The sequence below is a fragment of the Agelaius phoeniceus genome, chromosome 17 (genome assembly GCF_051311805.1).
Source record: "Agelaius phoeniceus isolate bAgePho1 chromosome 17, bAgePho1.hap1, whole genome shotgun sequence".
Lineage (NCBI taxonomy): Eukaryota > Metazoa > Chordata > Aves > Passeriformes > Icteridae > Agelaius > Agelaius phoeniceus.
Window position 1 is genome coordinate 10185289 of NC_135281.1, and position 17585 is coordinate 10202873.

The 17585-nt window shown below is 48.4% G+C and overlaps 1 protein-coding gene across 16 annotated transcripts in view; it reads left to right on the forward strand.

The window, feature by feature from the left end:
- The window catches only part of KCNQ2 (potassium voltage-gated channel subfamily Q member 2), a 74931-nt gene that overhangs the window by 12324 nt on the left and 45022 nt on the right, over positions 1 to 17585 (forward strand). For all 16 annotated transcript variants that reach the window (XR_013184546.1, XM_054644391.2, XM_077187313.1 and 13 more), the window contains exons 2-6: positions 11184 to 11274; positions 12104 to 12230; positions 13991 to 14166; positions 15025 to 15150; positions 17314 to 17424. Coding sequence is in view for 15 of the 16 variants with exons in the window: in XM_054644391.2 (XP_054500366.1) it covers positions 11184 to 11274; positions 12104 to 12230; positions 13991 to 14166; positions 15025 to 15150; positions 17314 to 17424 (631 nt within the window). In the remaining variant the exon portion in view is untranslated. The remainder of the gene's footprint in view (positions 1 to 11183; positions 11275 to 12103; positions 12231 to 13990; positions 14167 to 15024; positions 15151 to 17313; positions 17425 to 17585) is intronic.

Consider the following 17585-nt stretch of genomic DNA (forward strand, 5'->3'; position numbering starts at 1 on the left):
CTTTAGCAGCAGGCTGAGGATGCTGTGACTCCAAATACTGTGACTTCCACGGTGCCAGGTTATAAATTGTGCTGTTCCCACTTCCCCATCAGCTCCTCCTGCAGCTGACAGTGGCCCTGGCAAACCAACCCAGGGCTGTAGCTCTGGCTTAGAGGGAGCAAGGAGAAGGTGCAGATGCAGAGCAGGAGGCCCAGGGCCAGCTGCAGACCCAGGCAGCTGCTGAGCTCAGTGCTGGTTTCCTGTGGCTCCTGGAGCCTGCAGTCCTGGCTGCAGATTGCTGTGATTCCCAAGGTCAGACCCGTGCTCGCTGCCTGGAAGGAATGGGTGGTACCTGCAGCTCTGCAGGAGATGGTTTGAGCAGCACTAACCCAGCTGTGGTCCTGCTGTTGGTCATTCCCTTGCCCCACATCTGGGCACATCTGTGTGTGCCTGCACCAGGCACCTGCAGCATCCCCGAGCGGAGCTGCTGGATGTGACCCAGGTGGGTGATTCCCTGCTTTTCCAGAGAATGGGCTGTGAAAGCTGCCTTGGGAGTAAGCTGGGAATTTGATGTGGGATCTCACTGCTGCCAGGCTGGCTCTGATTTCCTCTGGAGCCCAGGGGAGCAGCACCACCTCCTTCTCCTGTTCCCAGGCTGAGCTGCAGCAGCTCTCCCAGGCAGCAGCAGTACAGTGATGCTGCAGGGCTGGGGGAGCTGCTGGGGGACTTGGATCATTCCTGAGAAAAGGGGGTTAAAAGCAGGTTTTTGCAAGCCTTTCCCTGCCATTTTAAACGGGAAGGATGTTTCCCTGGCAACGAGATGGATGCTTCCCAGCAGAGCATATGGCTTCCATCGACTTTGATTTACCAGCGTGTTGAAATGGCAGCTAGATAATCTCTCTTCAGCTTTTCTGTGTCCATGCCATGTGTCCCTGGTCCTTAGGAGTTTTTAAAGGGTCCAGCCCCTGCAGTGCTGCCCCTGCTCCTGTCCCAGGGCTGGGCCTGCTGTGGTGCCAGGGCTGAGTCTGGAGACCTTTGCAAAGAGGGACCTGCACAAAAGACCTGAGCATCACCCAGAGCAAGGAGCTGGAGGGTGGGAAGGAAAACCTTCCTTGCTTCTGCTGTTTTTCCCCAGCCAAGCAGCTCCTCCTCCTCAGAGATTATAATCCACAGACCTCTCTTCCTATTCTCCTCCCTGCTTTAAATCATTTTTAGATGTTTTCCACCTTTCACCACACAATCATCTGCCTCCTGCAACTTGCTATTTATTGTTGTGTTTACTGGCACAGGGAAATAAGTAGAGGGAGCAAACCTGTCATTTGCTGTGCGGGGGAGCACGGGGGAGCTGCTTTCTGGGAGCTCGTGGCTTTCCCAGGCTGGCTGGTGTGGGCCAGCCCCATGGAGCTCCTGTGGCAGCCTCCTTTGAGGGGCAGAAATGGGGGAAGAGGTTCTTACCCTCACTGCTGCCCATCACTATGGCAAACTTGATGAAAATCAGCCAACAGGTCCATATTTTAGGTAGAGACAGGGAGGCAGCCAGACAGGGGGATGGTGTGAGGCTCATCCATTGTCAGGGGATCCACAGAGGTTTGGTCACCACCTGGTTGGTGCTGTCTGAGCCTGATTCCCATCTGCCCATGTCTGGGTGGTTCATAGCAAGGAGTAGCAGTGAGGGATAGGTGTGGGGTTTGGGAACTGGCTGGATAATGAGCCTTAACTGAAGAGGTTGTGCTGACCTGTGAACTGCTGCATTGCAGGGACAGCTGGGGGGGACAGGCATCATTCCTCCCCTCCTCTACTGATGGGGGTTTTGGGTGAGGTAATGCCACCTTTTTTGTGAGTATCCAGCTGAGCACAAAAGCCCTGAATGTGCTGGTTCTCGACCCCAGCCCTGCTTGCAGCAGCCCCCAGAGCTGCCCAGTTCAAACGAGGCTCCCTCATTAACTGAGGTTGCCTTGATTTCCTGTGGCAGGGCCATGGCTTCCCTCCCCTTTCTGCAGGGTTCAGCTCTCTGGGCAGCCTCTCCCTCTGCAGAAGTTCCTCAGTGTGTGAGCTGTGCTCTCCTGCTCCCAGCCACACCTGGACATCCACCTGCAGAATCTGGGTTTTGCCAGGGAAGAAGTGAGAGGTGACAGAAGTGATTCATTGTCCTTTGGTGCTGGGGATTCCTGTATCAGGTGCAGAGAGAGGCTGTGCCCTGGCAGAGCTGGCACTGTCTGTGCAGGTGCCACGAGCTGCCCTGAGCCAAGGAAGTGCCCATGTGGGTGGTGACAGGATGGTGATGTCCCCATGGCTCCTGAGGAACACAAATCTGCCAGCTGCTCAGGGAAACTTTGCTGATGGAGAGGAAAAGGGGGAAAAGGACTTTTGAATTCAGAGCTGCAGTTTTGGGAGACTCAAAATAGTTCTGTTAGTGGTGAAGTTGAGCAGGGATTGACTGGCAGCTGGTGTGATGTTCTCCTCTCCCTGCAGTATAACTGGGCTGGTTCAGCAATTTTTTAGGGCTAAAGAGCTCTGTCTTCTAAATGCTGAGCTCTCCAAAATCCAAGTTTGTTTTGTGTCCCTTCACCCTGGGCAGCTCCTCTGGGCTGCCTGTCTGCATGGCCCAGATGCTGCTCCTGGAAAAAATGTCCCCATGTTGACAGGAGCAGCTTCTCAGCATGGAAACACCATGGCTGTGCTCTGCCACCCCTGCTGTGGAGGACCATGATATCCTACCAACGTGGGGAGGGGATGCAGAGCTCCAAAACCACCACTGGCCCTTTATTTCTGTTTGTTGGACCTAGTCCTGTGTTCTCTTTGCCAAACTCAGGCGTCTCTCAGGCATTGCAGGGTTTGGACCCAGCTGAGCTGGAGCCTCTCCTGTGGCAGTGCAGCCCCCTTGGCTTTCAGGGGATTATTCCTGATTTGTGCTGGAGTGGGTGAGAAGGAACATCAATCCTGATTATTGTGGCATTCCTGTTATTCCTCAGGTTACATTTTTTTACCCAGTGAGGGGGTCACAGTCTTTTGGGGACTGAAATCAAAAGGCTGTAAGCCAATTCCTTTGCACCATGGCTGTGAGCTCCTGCTCACTACCTGGGACAAGAGAGGTAAAATTAAACAGATGTTGAAATTACCAACTCTTATATGGGCAGTTTGTAAATATTTCCTTATTTTCCCCAGTTTGTAAATATTTCCTTATTTTTCCCAAGACTTTGTTAATTAAACAAACAAATGAACAAATGAAATGAGCAGGGCTTTGGTAATCCTTGCATTTTACACTTTGGTGTTATCCATTAGCCTTTGGTTCTCAGAAACCACATCCTTGTCTTCTAATTATCAAGGAATGAAGCTGGGGATGGGCCCTGGGAAATGGGGCATCTGAGTGCCTTCAAAATTGCCAATATCTCAGCCATTCTCCTTCACTCTTAGCTGGGAGGGAGCCCAAGAGCAGCAGTTCTGGGGTCCTGCTTTTACAGCAGCACAAACCAAGGGCCTCACCCATAGGGAAACAGAGATTTTTAAAGGCAGCACAAGGATTTTGAACTATTTAGTTGCCTTCTGTGGGTCTGGGACAGTTCAGGTGGGTGCTGAGAGCTGCTGAGCCCCTGTGGCAGCAGCTCCCTAAGGATGCTCTCAGCAAGGATTTTTGAGGTGTTGAAATTCGTGGTGCTGTAGAACCAGTGAGCAGAGTCAGAGATGGGGAAGGGAACCTGCAGGAGCTCAGGGGGATGGAGCTCATCCTTAGTGGGCAGGAAACCTCAGGCTCCAGCTGAATTGCTGCTTCTGGGACAGACCCTTGAAAAACCAGCTACTATTCCTGTCTGCTGCAGGAACCAGCCCGATTGGAGACAATCTTCCTATCTGCAATTAGACCAGAGCCTATTTTTGTATATCACATTCCCTCGAGGAATGTTTAGATGAGATGCAGCATTACATTTTATAGGGACAGCTTTCTTATAACCCAGTTCTAGAGCTCACCTCAGATCGAGTGACTTGCCCAGGTCAGTCAAAGGAGTTTGACCTCAGCAAGAAGAGTTTTAATTCCTGCATGCTCCAACCATGCAGCATTTCCTTGGCTTCTGAAATCTATTTTTCTTGAGGTGTTGTGGAAAAGCCAGGCTTAAGAAACAGAAATAACTTGATCTTCAAATAGGGATAAAGGTTGGATCAGGAAAGTTTTTATTCCTGTGCTCACTAGCAATGATTTTTCCAGGGTGGGGAGGAAGCAGAGACACTTTTGGGGGAATACCCTGTGGGATGAAAGAGAGACAGTGCTCAGATTTCAATCTGAATAATGTGGGTATTGCATGAGACAGCAACTTTCCCTCACATCAAAATCAATGAACATGATCTGAATAAATGCCTGCACAGACATTTTAAGAATTACTTAAATGTCCAATATTTTATACTCTTAATTTACCTCCCAATGCACTGTAATTGCACCGTGGGCTTTAGGATTCTCTCCCATGAACCATTTCTGCAGCTGCATGAATATATTTCTCCCCACCAAATTTTTTGAAAGAAAGCCTCAGCCCAGCAGAGCTGGATCCCAGCAGGAACAGACTCTTCTGGCAGGTGCACAGGCTTGATTAATACTTTGGGTTTTCCTCCAGACATCTGGCTCCTCTGAGGCTGCGTGTGCAGGGCGAGGAGAATACGCAGACAAGCATTTCCAAGTGATTCATTCTGGGTGAGGACAGAGCAGAACATTGGAGCTAGAACTTTGCATGCAGTCATTATTATTAATAAGGCTTTTATTCAGCCTAAGTTAAATGATTAGAGCCAGCCTGTAAAAATCCCAAGCAATTCCTTACATTTAACTCCTTTTCCCACTGTAAGGGTTCAGAGCTTGATCTCCATTCCCTGGCATTTCCAGACAGCTTTTGTTCTTTGAGGCTTCAATCCAGAAAAGCTCTTAAGCTCACTCTTGCTCCTAAGTGTGAGGATACACAATCCTTTGCGGGACTGAAGACAAATTATTTCATGGAAACCAAATTTCAGCTCAAATTCCTGCAGCCCATGGGTTTGGGTCAGGACTCTGGCACTCCTGTTACAAGCAAGGGCAAAAGGCTGGAGGAGCTTTTGGAGTGGCAACTGATTTCAGAAGTGGTGGATATTGAAGGAAAAATTTCCTAAATCCTGCTTTTATTTTTGAGAAATGGGCTTCCTAAATAGAAGGAAGGCAGGGCAAGAGGTTTTCTTGTGACTTGGTTGTGCCACTTTGCCGAGCTCTTACAGGGAGATTTCACTGATGTGTAGATGTGGCACTTGGGGACATGGTTTAGGGGTGGCCTTGGCAGTGCTGGGGAAGGGTTGGACTCAAAGATCTTGGAGGGTTTTTTCAACCTAAATCATTCCATGATTTTCCTTCCCATCCCAGGGCCAGCCCTTTAACATGGATCCCTGAGAGCTGTTTCTCTGTAGCCTGATGAATTCTCACCTCCCAGCACACCATCTAAAGCCTCTTTGTGCACACCACAGCCTTCCCTGGAACGCTGCTTTGGTCCTCTGGAGATGCTGCAGTGCTCCTTTTGGACCACCAGCTCCAGTGGAAGGTGGCAGCCCCAAGGCAGGGGCTTGGAATTAGGAGATCTTTAAGGTCCTTTTCAACCCAGACCATTCCACAGTTCACCCCACAGTCCTCAGTGCTCTTTATGGCTTGCAAAGCAAGGGGGTTCTTATCAAGGCAGCTCAGGCATCACCTGAGTGCACTGAGAATGCACAGGAGCTGTAAATGTTGTCCCAGACAGGCCTTTGATAATGATTTATTAAAAAGTTTATAAACCATGACAATCCCTGCCTTGGAGCCAGCCACTGTGCTCATCACAATGTTTCCTACCCACATGGATGCTCAGGGATCCTCCAGGCTCCTTCAAGGAGCAAAATCTCAGGACAGAGGATGGGGCTGGGCATGGCCAAACCTGAGGGGATTGAGATGCCATCAGGAGTTATTTTTGGGAAGAAGGAGAGCATTTATTAAGGCACAGCACCAAAAGGCAGGAGTCTCCACTTCTATTTCCAGCTCTTCTAGTGACAGAATTTGCCTTGGGAGATGATTTTGGCTGAGACCAAGTGATGTGGGAACCCAGAGTGAGGTATTCAGGCTTCTATTCAGCCTTGGAAATGAGCAGCCAGGCTGCAAGTCACAGCAGGATTGCTTACATGAATAAAGATGATGGATGCTCCTGGCTAGGGGTAGGTGCCATACAACAAAGTTTTTATCCCTGGAAAAGTCACAGCTTTCTCAGCATTTTGCTTCTGACTCAATGGAGGTTTAAATTGAGCTGCAAATACTCCCATTCTGGTTTTGAGGCTCTCTGAGCACTAAAAGGCATTTGCCAACCTCTGTTCCTCTTTGCTGTGGATGCCCTTTCACCTTCACTCATTGTCATTTCTGTGTTTTCCTGGCCTTTGATTTACATCAAAGTTTTAGGTACTTGAACTGCAGGATTTTACAGAGCCCACAGCAAATGGCTTTACTGGGATTGCACATAAGCATGTCAGTTTTATTTTAGCACAATTATCAATGCCTTGTTTACATCCCCAAAGTAATTGTCAAGTGTTTTAAATGTTTTAAGTTGCTTTTCATTGTGCAGCTCTTGAATGCCTGCGGTGAAATACTCCTTCCTTTCCAGCTTTGCCCCTTCTAATTAAACAAATCATTAATGGCCTTTCCCAATTCCAGGGAAAGCCATTAAAGATTAAAGTGGGCAACAAGCACAGTGGTTTATTGCAAGCTTCTGTCACCTCCTTGTGTTGTATCCATCTCTATCACATCCAGGAACCCAGTTGCTAATTAGTGGTGCTCCATCAGAGGAACCCCAACACTTCTGAATGTCAGGGAATGTCAGTTATTTGAATATGAGTATTTCAGGAATAAATTTAGAGACCTTTTTAAAATTCTTATGTAAATGGGCATGTAGATTCCAAGGGGGTTTCTTTTGGAAGGCAAATTAGATGATTAACCTGAGAAGGTTTATGATGATTCCATCATGTGCTTTCACTGAGGAAGGAAAAAAAAAAAGAGAAGGACAATCTTTCATGTTTCATGCATTTTAAGTGTTTTCATTTCCAAGGGGGAGTTCAGTCATTCCTTTTTCTGTTGCTAACCTGAAGCAGAGTGGATATGAAATGTGGATATGCAGATTTTGTGCTGGGATTTAAAAATTATAATAAGAAGCTTGCACGGGTGTTTTAAGTCAACATAACCTTTGGATGTAAAGTCAGACTTTGGAGGTCTTTGGATTTTCTGGCATTAGCAGCAGTCAGATTTGCACAGCTGAGTTTTGGCTGAGCTTAAAGGTCTCAGCAACAGGTGTGGGGGATGTCAGAGCAGCAGAAGGTGCTGGGGGCCTGCAGGAATGAGAGGTGGCTGAGAAAATGCCATGAGGTGTCCCTCTCCAACAGGCTGGAGACAGATTTCTCCTTCCTGTCCCTCTGGAGAGGAGAGAGTGGTCCCAAACCACCCTGAATGCTGCCCCGAGTTTTGGGGATGCTGGGTGCAGACTCCAGCCATGCACTGGGCAGGACCTGTCTGCTCAGGAGGAGGACAGTGTCTTCTCCAATGTTCCAAGCAGAATTGGCATCTTTAATGTAAAAATCATTAGATGGGACCTAATTAACGTTCCCTATTGCAAACTAACATTTCCCAGAGTCAGGCTGCAGATGTAATTTACTTTCATTAGATATGTAGCTTTAAAAATTAGATTCATCCCAACTGCTACACTATTTATTGGCTTGTTTCCTTTTCCTTAGCTATCCATTATTATCTGAAGCCCTTTCCTGATCTGTCTGGGTAGATTAGGTGGAATTAAAGCAGAGTGCAGCTTCCTGTTCCCCCGTGCCCTCCCTCTGTGGCAGCTCAGAGGACACATGCCCTGATGTGCACGTCCCTCTGAGCTTCCCTCTTCCACCCCTCTGCAGGTCCCTCAAGGCCTCCCAGGAGCCTCAACCCCCCAAATGCAGCTTCCTTGCACAAAGGTGCCATTCTCTGAGTCTCCTTTTGCAGCCCCCCAGAGGCTGGTGGGGGGGATTGAGTATCAGAACAGCTCAGAAGGGGCCCTTTACATCCTGGTAAGTGGGGTCTGGCAGGAGGTATTAAAATAAGGTCAAAACCACAAAAACTCCTGAGACTGGAGGTGTTTCAGGCAAGAATTTAAGCTGTCCCTGGTGAGAAGAGGACCACTTGGGCCTGTGGATCAGAAATAGGAAAAAAAAATTTTTAAAAATCTGGGGTTGCTGGATTCACCTGTCTCCTCTCCTTTTGTCTGTTTTCCTCTTCCCCATTCCTGCCCTACATCAAATCAAAAGGTGATTCAGACTAATGAGGGCTTCACTGGGTTTGACACATGAGAAAGGTGAGACCAGATCTCAGAGGGAAGGGAGCATGCACAGGATATCCACATGCTCAGGCAGAGGAGCTGCATCACCGTGCAGCTATTTTGGGATGTGTGTGCAGCTCATCCTGTGCTGATCCAGAGCCTGCATCCCTTGCTGGCAGCACTGCTCCTTACCTGCTGGCTGGGACAAGGAGATCCCTTACCTGTTGGGGCTGAGCCAGGGCAGGTTTTGTCCCTGTGGGGTTTGGCCATGGATCTCCCATTCTCTGCTGGACGAGCTGGTGCATTCCCTGCTGCCTCCTGTGCTCGGCAGAGCTGTAATTAATGCTGGCCCTGCCAGCCTGATCTGCATCAGGTCTCCCTGGCAATGGAAGCCCTGGGGAGCCCAGAGTGGAAATTGCAGCAGCTCTGAGCTGGCCCTGGGGAGCTGAGGAGCACAGAGAGGCTGGGGAGGAGGCTGCAGGGATGTGCTGGAAGGGGGAGAAGCAGCGCCCAGGTGTCCAAGTGCTCCAGTAACACCTGGAGCTGCCCCAGCTCTCCCCATAACCACAGCTTGCACAATCCATGCTCGGGATTTGAAGTGGTAAAGCAATTTCTATTCCTTTTTTTCCTCCTCTCCTATCAATATCTGTCAGCTTACACATACAGGAATCCTCGTTTTTTTTTTGTGATGTGTGTCCCTGCCAGGGCTCATGAATTGATACTGACTTTATTCTGGATCTATCCAAGGTGATCAACTGAGCAAACACAGTGTGCAAGCCTGCTCTGATATTGACATTTTGCTTTCAACCCTTCCTCAGGCACTTTACAGTGATGTTTGGTCACAAAAATAAATACAGCTCACATTCTACTTCTTTAATCAGAAAATGTAGAATTCCCTTTTCCCTTGATCCCTTTCCATTATATTTTTGTTTGTTTGTTTGTTTGTTTTCCCTCTTTCTTCTCTCATTGATTATTCATTTGTTTCTCGCTTCAGCATAGAAGTTTGCAGCAAAATCTGGGCCATTCCAGGAGTGCAGCAGCCTAGTTGCAGCTCCTTTCCTTCTGGAGTGTGGGATTCTGCTCCCCCTGCCATGGTGTGGGCAGCAGTGGGACCCTTCTCCAGGTCCCAGGGCATGGCCCCAGCAACCTGGAAGATGTGGGGATGGATGGATGGATGGATGGATGGATGGATGGATGGATGGATGGATGGATGGATGGATGGATGGAGCCCATCTGACAGCAGGGCAGGTTGTGGTGGGGTTGGTTATGGCAAGGGTTTTAAGAGACCAGCTTGGGGAGAAAAGTTATTGAAGTGGGACCTACAAGACATTGAGTGACATTGTGAGTCGGACTGCAAGTGAGGTTTTCTTACTCTCCTGAGGCTGTTTCAATTGTCTGCACACCAAATCTGATGTAAAAAAGGGAAATTTGCAGTGAGAAATCAGGCAATACCTGCTTGGTGCTGGATTCATCTCATGGCTGATAAAGCTCAGCCTTGGCTGAGATGGCTCTGAAGGTCCCTCACCTCCAGCAGTCTCTTCCTCACCACCACGTTTCAGCCTGTGGTTCAAATAAATACTGCAAATCTCCCTATTTTTACTTGTTACTGTGACATTAATGGTCACTGCAAAGCCACAAGCACGACCTGGTGGTGTGAAACTCCTTTTCTTTATTCACCAAAAAGCAGCAGCCCCCACCAGCAGAACCAAACCTTATAAATATTCACAATGCAGTTGGTAGGAATGTGAGACAAAGTCAGACAGATGAATTATTTAATGCTCTTAAAGAATGCAGCTTTTAGTTTCTCCTTGCACTGGCCTACTTTATTGTATTAGTAAATCGATCCTGAGTAAATTAATTTCCCTGCTTTTGTTGGAGCCAGTAGTGGGCAGGGGTGGCAGCCTCCATCCTTGAGCAGATGCCAGGACACCTCAGCAGCTGCGGATTCAGGCGCTGAGTGTCAGGAGAGAGCCGAGCTCCTGTCACTCATCCTGTGCCCTTTCAATTGCATCAGCACTGGGCAGCCTTGGTGGGGGCAGGCAGTGAGTGACAGCCTGGGGTGGCTCTGCCCAGGCTGCTCTTGGGATGGAGCTGTCAGAGCTGGGGTTTGAGCATCTCCCTGGTTCTGTGGTAAATTAGACACTGAGAGAGATGATGCCAAGGCTGTATCTCCACAGCTTTTGGGGACAGAGAGCAGCCCAGCTCCCTCCCCAGTGCCAACAGCACCAAAATCACATTCCCTTGGGCTGGATCAAACTGCTCTTCTGTCCCATGTCTGGCCAGAGAAGAGCAGAGTAACAACCACCCACCTCCCAGTGATGCTCAGCAAACCCAAAAAATCACCAGTCTTTCTTTCTAACTCCAGCAGAGAGTTAATGTGGAGTACCTGCCTGAGAAAGGAACACTAAATCCACCCAAAAATGTCCTACTCTGGCAAGAATTGCAGCACCACTTCTGTGAGAGTTTTTGTGGATGTAAATGCATAAGTAGAGCCCATGCTCTCAGGCCATGCTCCTGGTCCTCAGCCAGTCTGCTCCCCTCTGATCCCAGTTAGAAATGTCCCTGCTCATTTGGGTGCTTTTGGATGTGTGTTGCTGAAAGAGCTGACACTTTCTTGGGGACAAAAATGTCAGAAGTGATCAGAGCAGCCAGCTGGAAGGGGAACTGGACTGGCACTGGCCAAACTGGGGATATTCCAGTGGGTCCATCCACAAATAACCCTTCGAGTTAGCAAAACTGGGCTTGACTTACCCTTTTTACATGGTGATGTAGCAGCTGTGCAGTAAAAAGTCAGAGAGAAATATATTCAAAATTGCTCTCTGAGTTCATTGGATGAATATGAAAATTTACTGCCATTAAGACTGACCTTCTCTCTCTCTCCCTTTTTGTGTTCTTTAGTTTTCTACTAGTCTTCTCCTGCCTGGTGCTGTCTGTCTTTTCCACCATTGATGAGTACCAGAACAGCTCAGAAGGGGCTCTTTACATCCTGGTAAGTGGGGGCTGACAGTGAGGTACTTAAATAAGGTCAAAACCACAAAAACTCCTGAGACTGGAGGTGTTTCAGGCAAGAATTTAAACTGTCCCTTGTGAGAAGAGGACCACTTGGGCCTGTGGGTCAGAAATGGGAAAAAAAAAATTTAAAAGTCCGGGGTTGCTGGATTCACCTGTTTCCTCTCCTTTTATCTGTTTTCCTCTTCCCTATTTCTGCCCTACATCAAATCAAAAGGTGATCCAGACTAATGAGGGCTTCACTGGGTTTGACACATGAGAAAGGTGAGACCAGATCTCAGAGGGAAGGGAGCATGCACAGGATATTCAGGTGGAGATGGAAAGAGATGAAAAGAGCTTGTGTGACACCAAGGGATGGAGGATCTACAGCATGCCTGCACTAGATCTCCCAGCACACAGGCAACCAGACAGTTTTCTAGGGAAAAAGCTGAAATCCCCTTTTGTCCTCCCCTAGGATTAGGTTCAGTGATCCCCATCTCTTCCCTCTGCATTAACTGAGTTGAGTCCTGGAGATTGGTGGTAGGGAGACAACGAGGTGTTCATCAGTCCTGTGATGGGGGAGCAGGCACAATGTGAGGAGGTGTAAAACTCCAGTTCATGACTACAACGTGCAGCACCTCTCACCACGCTGGGGAGGGGGAGGGAAGGCACAGAAGCAGAGATCTGGTGATCTCTCCAGCCTGGGCTCTCTGTCGAGCGGCGCAGACTGCTCAGTGCTGTGTTTTCCGAGGCCGTGGGTTTGTCCTGGATTCTAGAACGTGCTCTCCACCATCCTTTCCCCCCCGCTAATGTCACTGTCCTGCTTGCAGGAAATTGTCACCATCGTGGTGTTTGGGGTGGAGTACTTTGTGCGGATCTGGGCCGCCGGCTGCTGCTGCCGCTACCGGGGCTGGAGGGGACGCTTGAAATTTGCCCGCAAGCCTTTCTGTGTCATTGGTAAGAGCTGAGCCCCTGCTTGAGATTCCCCAGCCCAGGGTGGACATTCCAAGCACTGGCTTGCATGGTGCTCCAGTGTCTTGCATGTGTTTTGGGGGTTAAATTTCAGCTGCCTTATGGTCACCTTGAGAAAGGGAAAAAACCCCAAAGGCAGGAGTCCTAATCCATGGCAATGCTTTTTGTTATTTGTCACAGGGCTCTCCCTGTTGTCTGCTGGCCTGGGAGCCATCCCAGTGCCCTGCATGCCTCAAGTGTCACTGACAGCTGGCCACAGCCACAGAAGCAGGGTTTAGCCAGGAGAAGCTGAGCACAGGAACTGGAATCCTACAATCCTGTGTCCAACCTTCACACCAAATTGTTCCCAAGTCATTGAGACTCCGTGTCTCGCTTTGCCTTCCCTGGTGCTGATGAGCTGCCTCACAAGGGAGCTGTGAGACTTAATTAATTATTGTTTGTAAAGCACTCAGCGAGTCTCCTGTGAAAGGGGCCATCTGGGCACAGCAGTGATATTTTCTGGGATTAGAAATGGACAGACTGGCCGTGCCCTTCACTACGGAGGCTGCCTTTGGGAGCTGGCAATGGTCATCTGCAGGATTTCAGTTTATTCCACAGAAAAACACTCCTATAAAATTTGTGTAGCAAATCAGAGAAGAGGGAAGTTTATGGGGTCTTTGATATGTATTGAGGAAGACTTTTTTCTTGACCAATTTCTTGGACTTTGTCCTTAAGCACCTTAGGATTACTATGGAGGATGTATGGATTTTCATTCCCAGTTCAGATGGGGGAATTCCCTGCTCTGTGTGACAGGCAGCTATGGCTAATAAAAGAAGGAGCCTTTGGCAAGGATTTAATCCAATGTTAACACTGAATCAGATCAAAATCCATTTGCAGCATTTGACCCATTTTCTATGGGAATGATGACCATGGAGAAGGAAACCAGGATGTTCCCACAAGGTGTGCAGTGGCTGCTTTCATCCAGTTTCAGATTAGTGCTGTGTCCTTTCAGCAGGGGACACAAGTGTAGGGGACCCCTGTCACACACAGCCCAAGGCAGTGGCAACACCTTTCCCTTTGGTATTGATCTGGCAGTGTGGAATTCACATTCTCTGAACCTGAGAGAAGCAGTGAGAGAAGCAGAGAAGAGAATGATCAAAACAATTCTTATCTCATTGGCTGATCCTGTGTGGTGCCAAAGTAGAATGCAATGTGGAGATTGTTTGCCCAAAGTGATGGTGTTTTGTTTCCTTGGCCTATCAGGCTGTGTGTCCAGACTATTGGTCAGGAGACAATTACGAGATTTTGTTCAGTTGGGTGTTTCTGCAGTTTCAGTTTAGATGTAGTGTAATATAGCATAGAATAATACAGTATAATAAAATAATTAATTAGCCTTCTGATGTCATGGAGTCCTCCTCATTATTGTTCCCTGCTCCTGTGCTGTGCCAAAGTAGAATGCAATATGGAGATTGTTTGCCCAAAGTGATGGTGTTTTGTTTCCTTGGTCTATCAGAACCAAGCACGTGTCCAGACTGTTGGCCAGCAGACAGTCACGAGATTTTGTTCAGTTGAGTGCTTGTGCACTTTCAGTTTAGATGTAGTGTAATATAGTGTAATATAGTATAGAATAATCTAGTACAATAAAGTAATTAATTAACCTTCTGATTTCATGGAGTCCTCCTCATCATTCCTCCCTTCCTCGCGGGGTTGCCTGTTTTCTGATCTGGCAGTGCTTCCTCAGCTTTCCGTGGCCTGTGTTCCCACAGACATCATGGTGCTGATTGCATCCATCGCCGTGCTGGCAGCGGGCTCCCAGGGCAATGTCTTTGCCACCTCGGCCCTCAGGAGTCTGAGGTTCCTGCAGATCCTGCGCATGATCCGCATGGACCGGCGCGGCGGCACCTGGAAGCTCCTGGGCTCCGTGGTCTACGCACACAGCAAGGTGAGCAAGGGCCAGGCAGGGACGTGGAGCTGCTCTTTGTGTTCTCCCCGCCACGGACACTGCTTTGGTTCAGCTCTCCATCCCAAAGCTCTTCCAGGCCTGGGGAGTTGGAAGGACACTGTAGGGACACAGGGGAGTGACACAGGCAGAGACACAAGGTTTGATGGAGTGCTCCACCAGTCAAGGAGGGAAGGGAGAGAGAGATTCCAGTCATGGAACCAATCCCTGGTGTAAGGGCATCAGTTTGGGAAGAGGTTGTTGTTAGTTTTTTGCTTCCTGATGCTTTATTTATGATTTTAACACTTCTCCTGCTTCCTTCACTTTCTTTTCCCCAGAGAAGCTTAGTCAGCTTCTCCAGCACTGTGTAAAAATCACAGGAAATTTTTGTGTCTCCTTTGTTCACCCTTGCACTAACCTAATCAAAAAACAATCACTCCTGTGAATTCTGAATTAAAATTTGGGGAATAGTCCATCCAGACCCCAACTTTACAGCTCCTCGTTTAGTGGATCAGACCTGCCCTAAGTAGAATCTCCAGAGATCTGGGGGTTCCAACTCCACTTCCTTGTGTGAACTGGGGAGTTATCAGAGTTTTTAAAGTCTCAGTTCCAGTTCTTGCAATAATGGAGCTCTTAACACTCAATTCTCCATTTGCTGTGTGTGTTTGGTTGATTTGATCTTCAGACCGGGCAGAGCCATGGTCCCATCACAGAAAGTGCCATCACTGATCTCCAGCCAAAACCCCAAACACTAAACAAGTGCAGGGAAAGTTCAGATCCAGCAGCAAGCAAGAAACTCAGGGTTTGGAGATGCGCACCAGGACTGCAATTATTCTCTTCTTTCTTTTAATGATCTCACAGGAGCTGATTACTGCCTGGTATATTGGCTTCCTGTGCCTCATCCTGGCCTCTTTCCTGGTGTACTTGGCCGAGAAGGGAGAAAATGAGCACTTTGATACATACGCAGATGCACTCTGGTGGGGTCTGGTAAGTAATTTCCATAGAGCAGCTGCTGGTTATTAAAATAAAATGTCCATTAACCCTCCATCTTCTATCACTTACGTGAGGTATCGACTTAGAGGGTGCTTAGTTAACATTTTTATTAAATGGCCTCAGGCTATTCCATTTAGCCCTTTTTCTTACATAAACCTCACAGAAATTGTTGTGGGATCACATTTCTGAACTGGCTGGAGCTGCAGGGGAACTGAGAACTGGTGCACTCCCTGTCATGGGATTGAGCTCTGTTGTGACAGAGGCAGGTCAGAGAGAGATCCCACACCATGGGGTGCTTTGATCATTGTTTTGACAACTATTGCTGCCCTTTAATTATTTAAATTGCACTTGGGCAAGGCACTGTTGAATATGCTGGAATAAATTTCATAAAATTAATAGGGCCTAAGTAGCAGAAAGGCTCCAGTGGGGCAAGCATTCCCCGTCACATTTCTGCTGAAAGGGCAGTACTTGTGATTTGCTGTGCCTGTGTGTGTGCACGTGACTTATTGGATTACCCGATTAACAAAGAGAGAATTAATGACATTCTAATCTTCTTGCGTTATTGTTCTTCTGCTCCATCACTAGTTTGGCCTTGATTACAAAGCATGTAATGAAAATCCCCGATCTGATCAAATCCCAATAACAGGCTTGGGGAGGAATCGGCTGATCAAGCAGCTCCTCCATTCCAACAAAGGGAAAGAGGCAGTAAATTGCTTTTCAAGCCCCTTAGTTAGGACAGAAAAATAAAAACAAAGCCCAATTTGACATAACGAGAAAATAAACAATGAAGGAAAAGTGACAGCCCAGATTAGAGCTCAGTCTGGGGAGAACCATGGGCAGATTTATCCCTTCTGCTTCTGAGACTGTTTTGCCACTGAGAAGTTCAGAATAAAAATTGAGCTTCATTAAAATAAACAGTTTTTGTCAGAGTCCAGCTCATGGATCCAATATGGGCAGATGTTGAAAGATGGGACAAACCAAATTTCTGGTTCAGAAGCTCATCCCTTGGTTAATCTTAGTGTATCCAACACTTCCTGTTGTCTGTAGAAATTACAAAAATATTGCAAACCAGCTTTGCAGTGATTATGGAGAGAGCCTTGCTCCGACTCTGCGTTTCAGTAAGGATTAGCCACATTGATGCATTTTTTAACCGCTTGGTCAAAATAGCATCTAATTGATAAGGCTTTTAGTGGACCCAATTAAAAGGCGCTTTGGGATCCTACTTCCATTTGTGTAAAAGTGATTTTTTACTCTAAATGGAATGCATGTTTCCAATGTCACATCAGCATGATGTTAGCTCCCATCCCTGGGGCCAGCACTGTCCATGTGTGACAGGGACAGCCTTTGGGAAGAGAAGTCTCAAAGATGTTTCTAATCAGGCCATCCCTCTCTGCCTTTCCTGCCAGCCCAGGCTCTCCAAATCCTCTTGGAAGCCTTGGGGGAATAGCCAGTATTTCCCACTGGTGATGTCCATGGACTGAAGTGGGAAAAAGTGTCTTCCCCTGCAGTCTGAAATTCAGGGGGCTCTGTCTCCAACAAATCTCTCAGGTCCTTCCCTAAAATACAGACAGCAGCTTGCCAGCTCTCTCCTGGTGCATTGCAATAGCACAAAGCCCATCTCTAAATGAGGTGGTGTGAAGGAGCCGTAATTCATCCTCTCAGCCTAACAGGCTGTTGTTAAATAGGGGAGTGGAGACCAGCTGATGGGCACTGCTGGGAAGGTTGGGAATAAACAGCAGCAGATCTTTGTGCATGCCAATAGCTTTCCTGAGCTGCTGAGAGGGAGTTTGGGGGAACAGAGCTGGTTCGCTTCCCCTGCCGAAGGCACAACCCCTCCTGGGGGAGGTTCCGAGCTGCCGCCAGCCTCTGCACCAGATGGCAGCTCTCTCTGTGACAGCAAAAGGCACCAAAACGCTCCCAACTGGTGTGGAACCAGCACGTGAGCAGGGGGGGTGTCAGGGTGTCTCTGCATCCCGTGGAGCTGCCCATCCCTGCTGGTGCCCCAGCTCCCCAAGCTTCACCGTGCCTCGCACTGCTCGGGGCAAGCAGTGACCCAGCTCCTCCATGTGCCACTCGGCTGTTGTGGGAGTTTTGGCTGTGTTGTTTCAGTTTTAAGGCTGTCTGACCAAGGGTTGGGCACTGATCTCCTCCCTGCAGATCACTCTCACCACCATTGGCTACGGGGACAAGTATCCACAGACCTGGAATGGGCGGCTGCTGGCGGCGACCTTCACACTCATCGGCGTCTCCTTCTTCGCCCTTCCTGCTGTAAGTGGGTGCTGAGCTCACCTGGGCCTTGTCCCCAGCCCCTGGAGCTGGTGGTACTCTAACAGCTACAATGTCATGCACTCAGACTTCCTGACTGTAATGCTCTGTGGCTTTTGAGTCAGAAAATTAGGGAGAAAAATGGAAAGCCTGTTTGAATATCC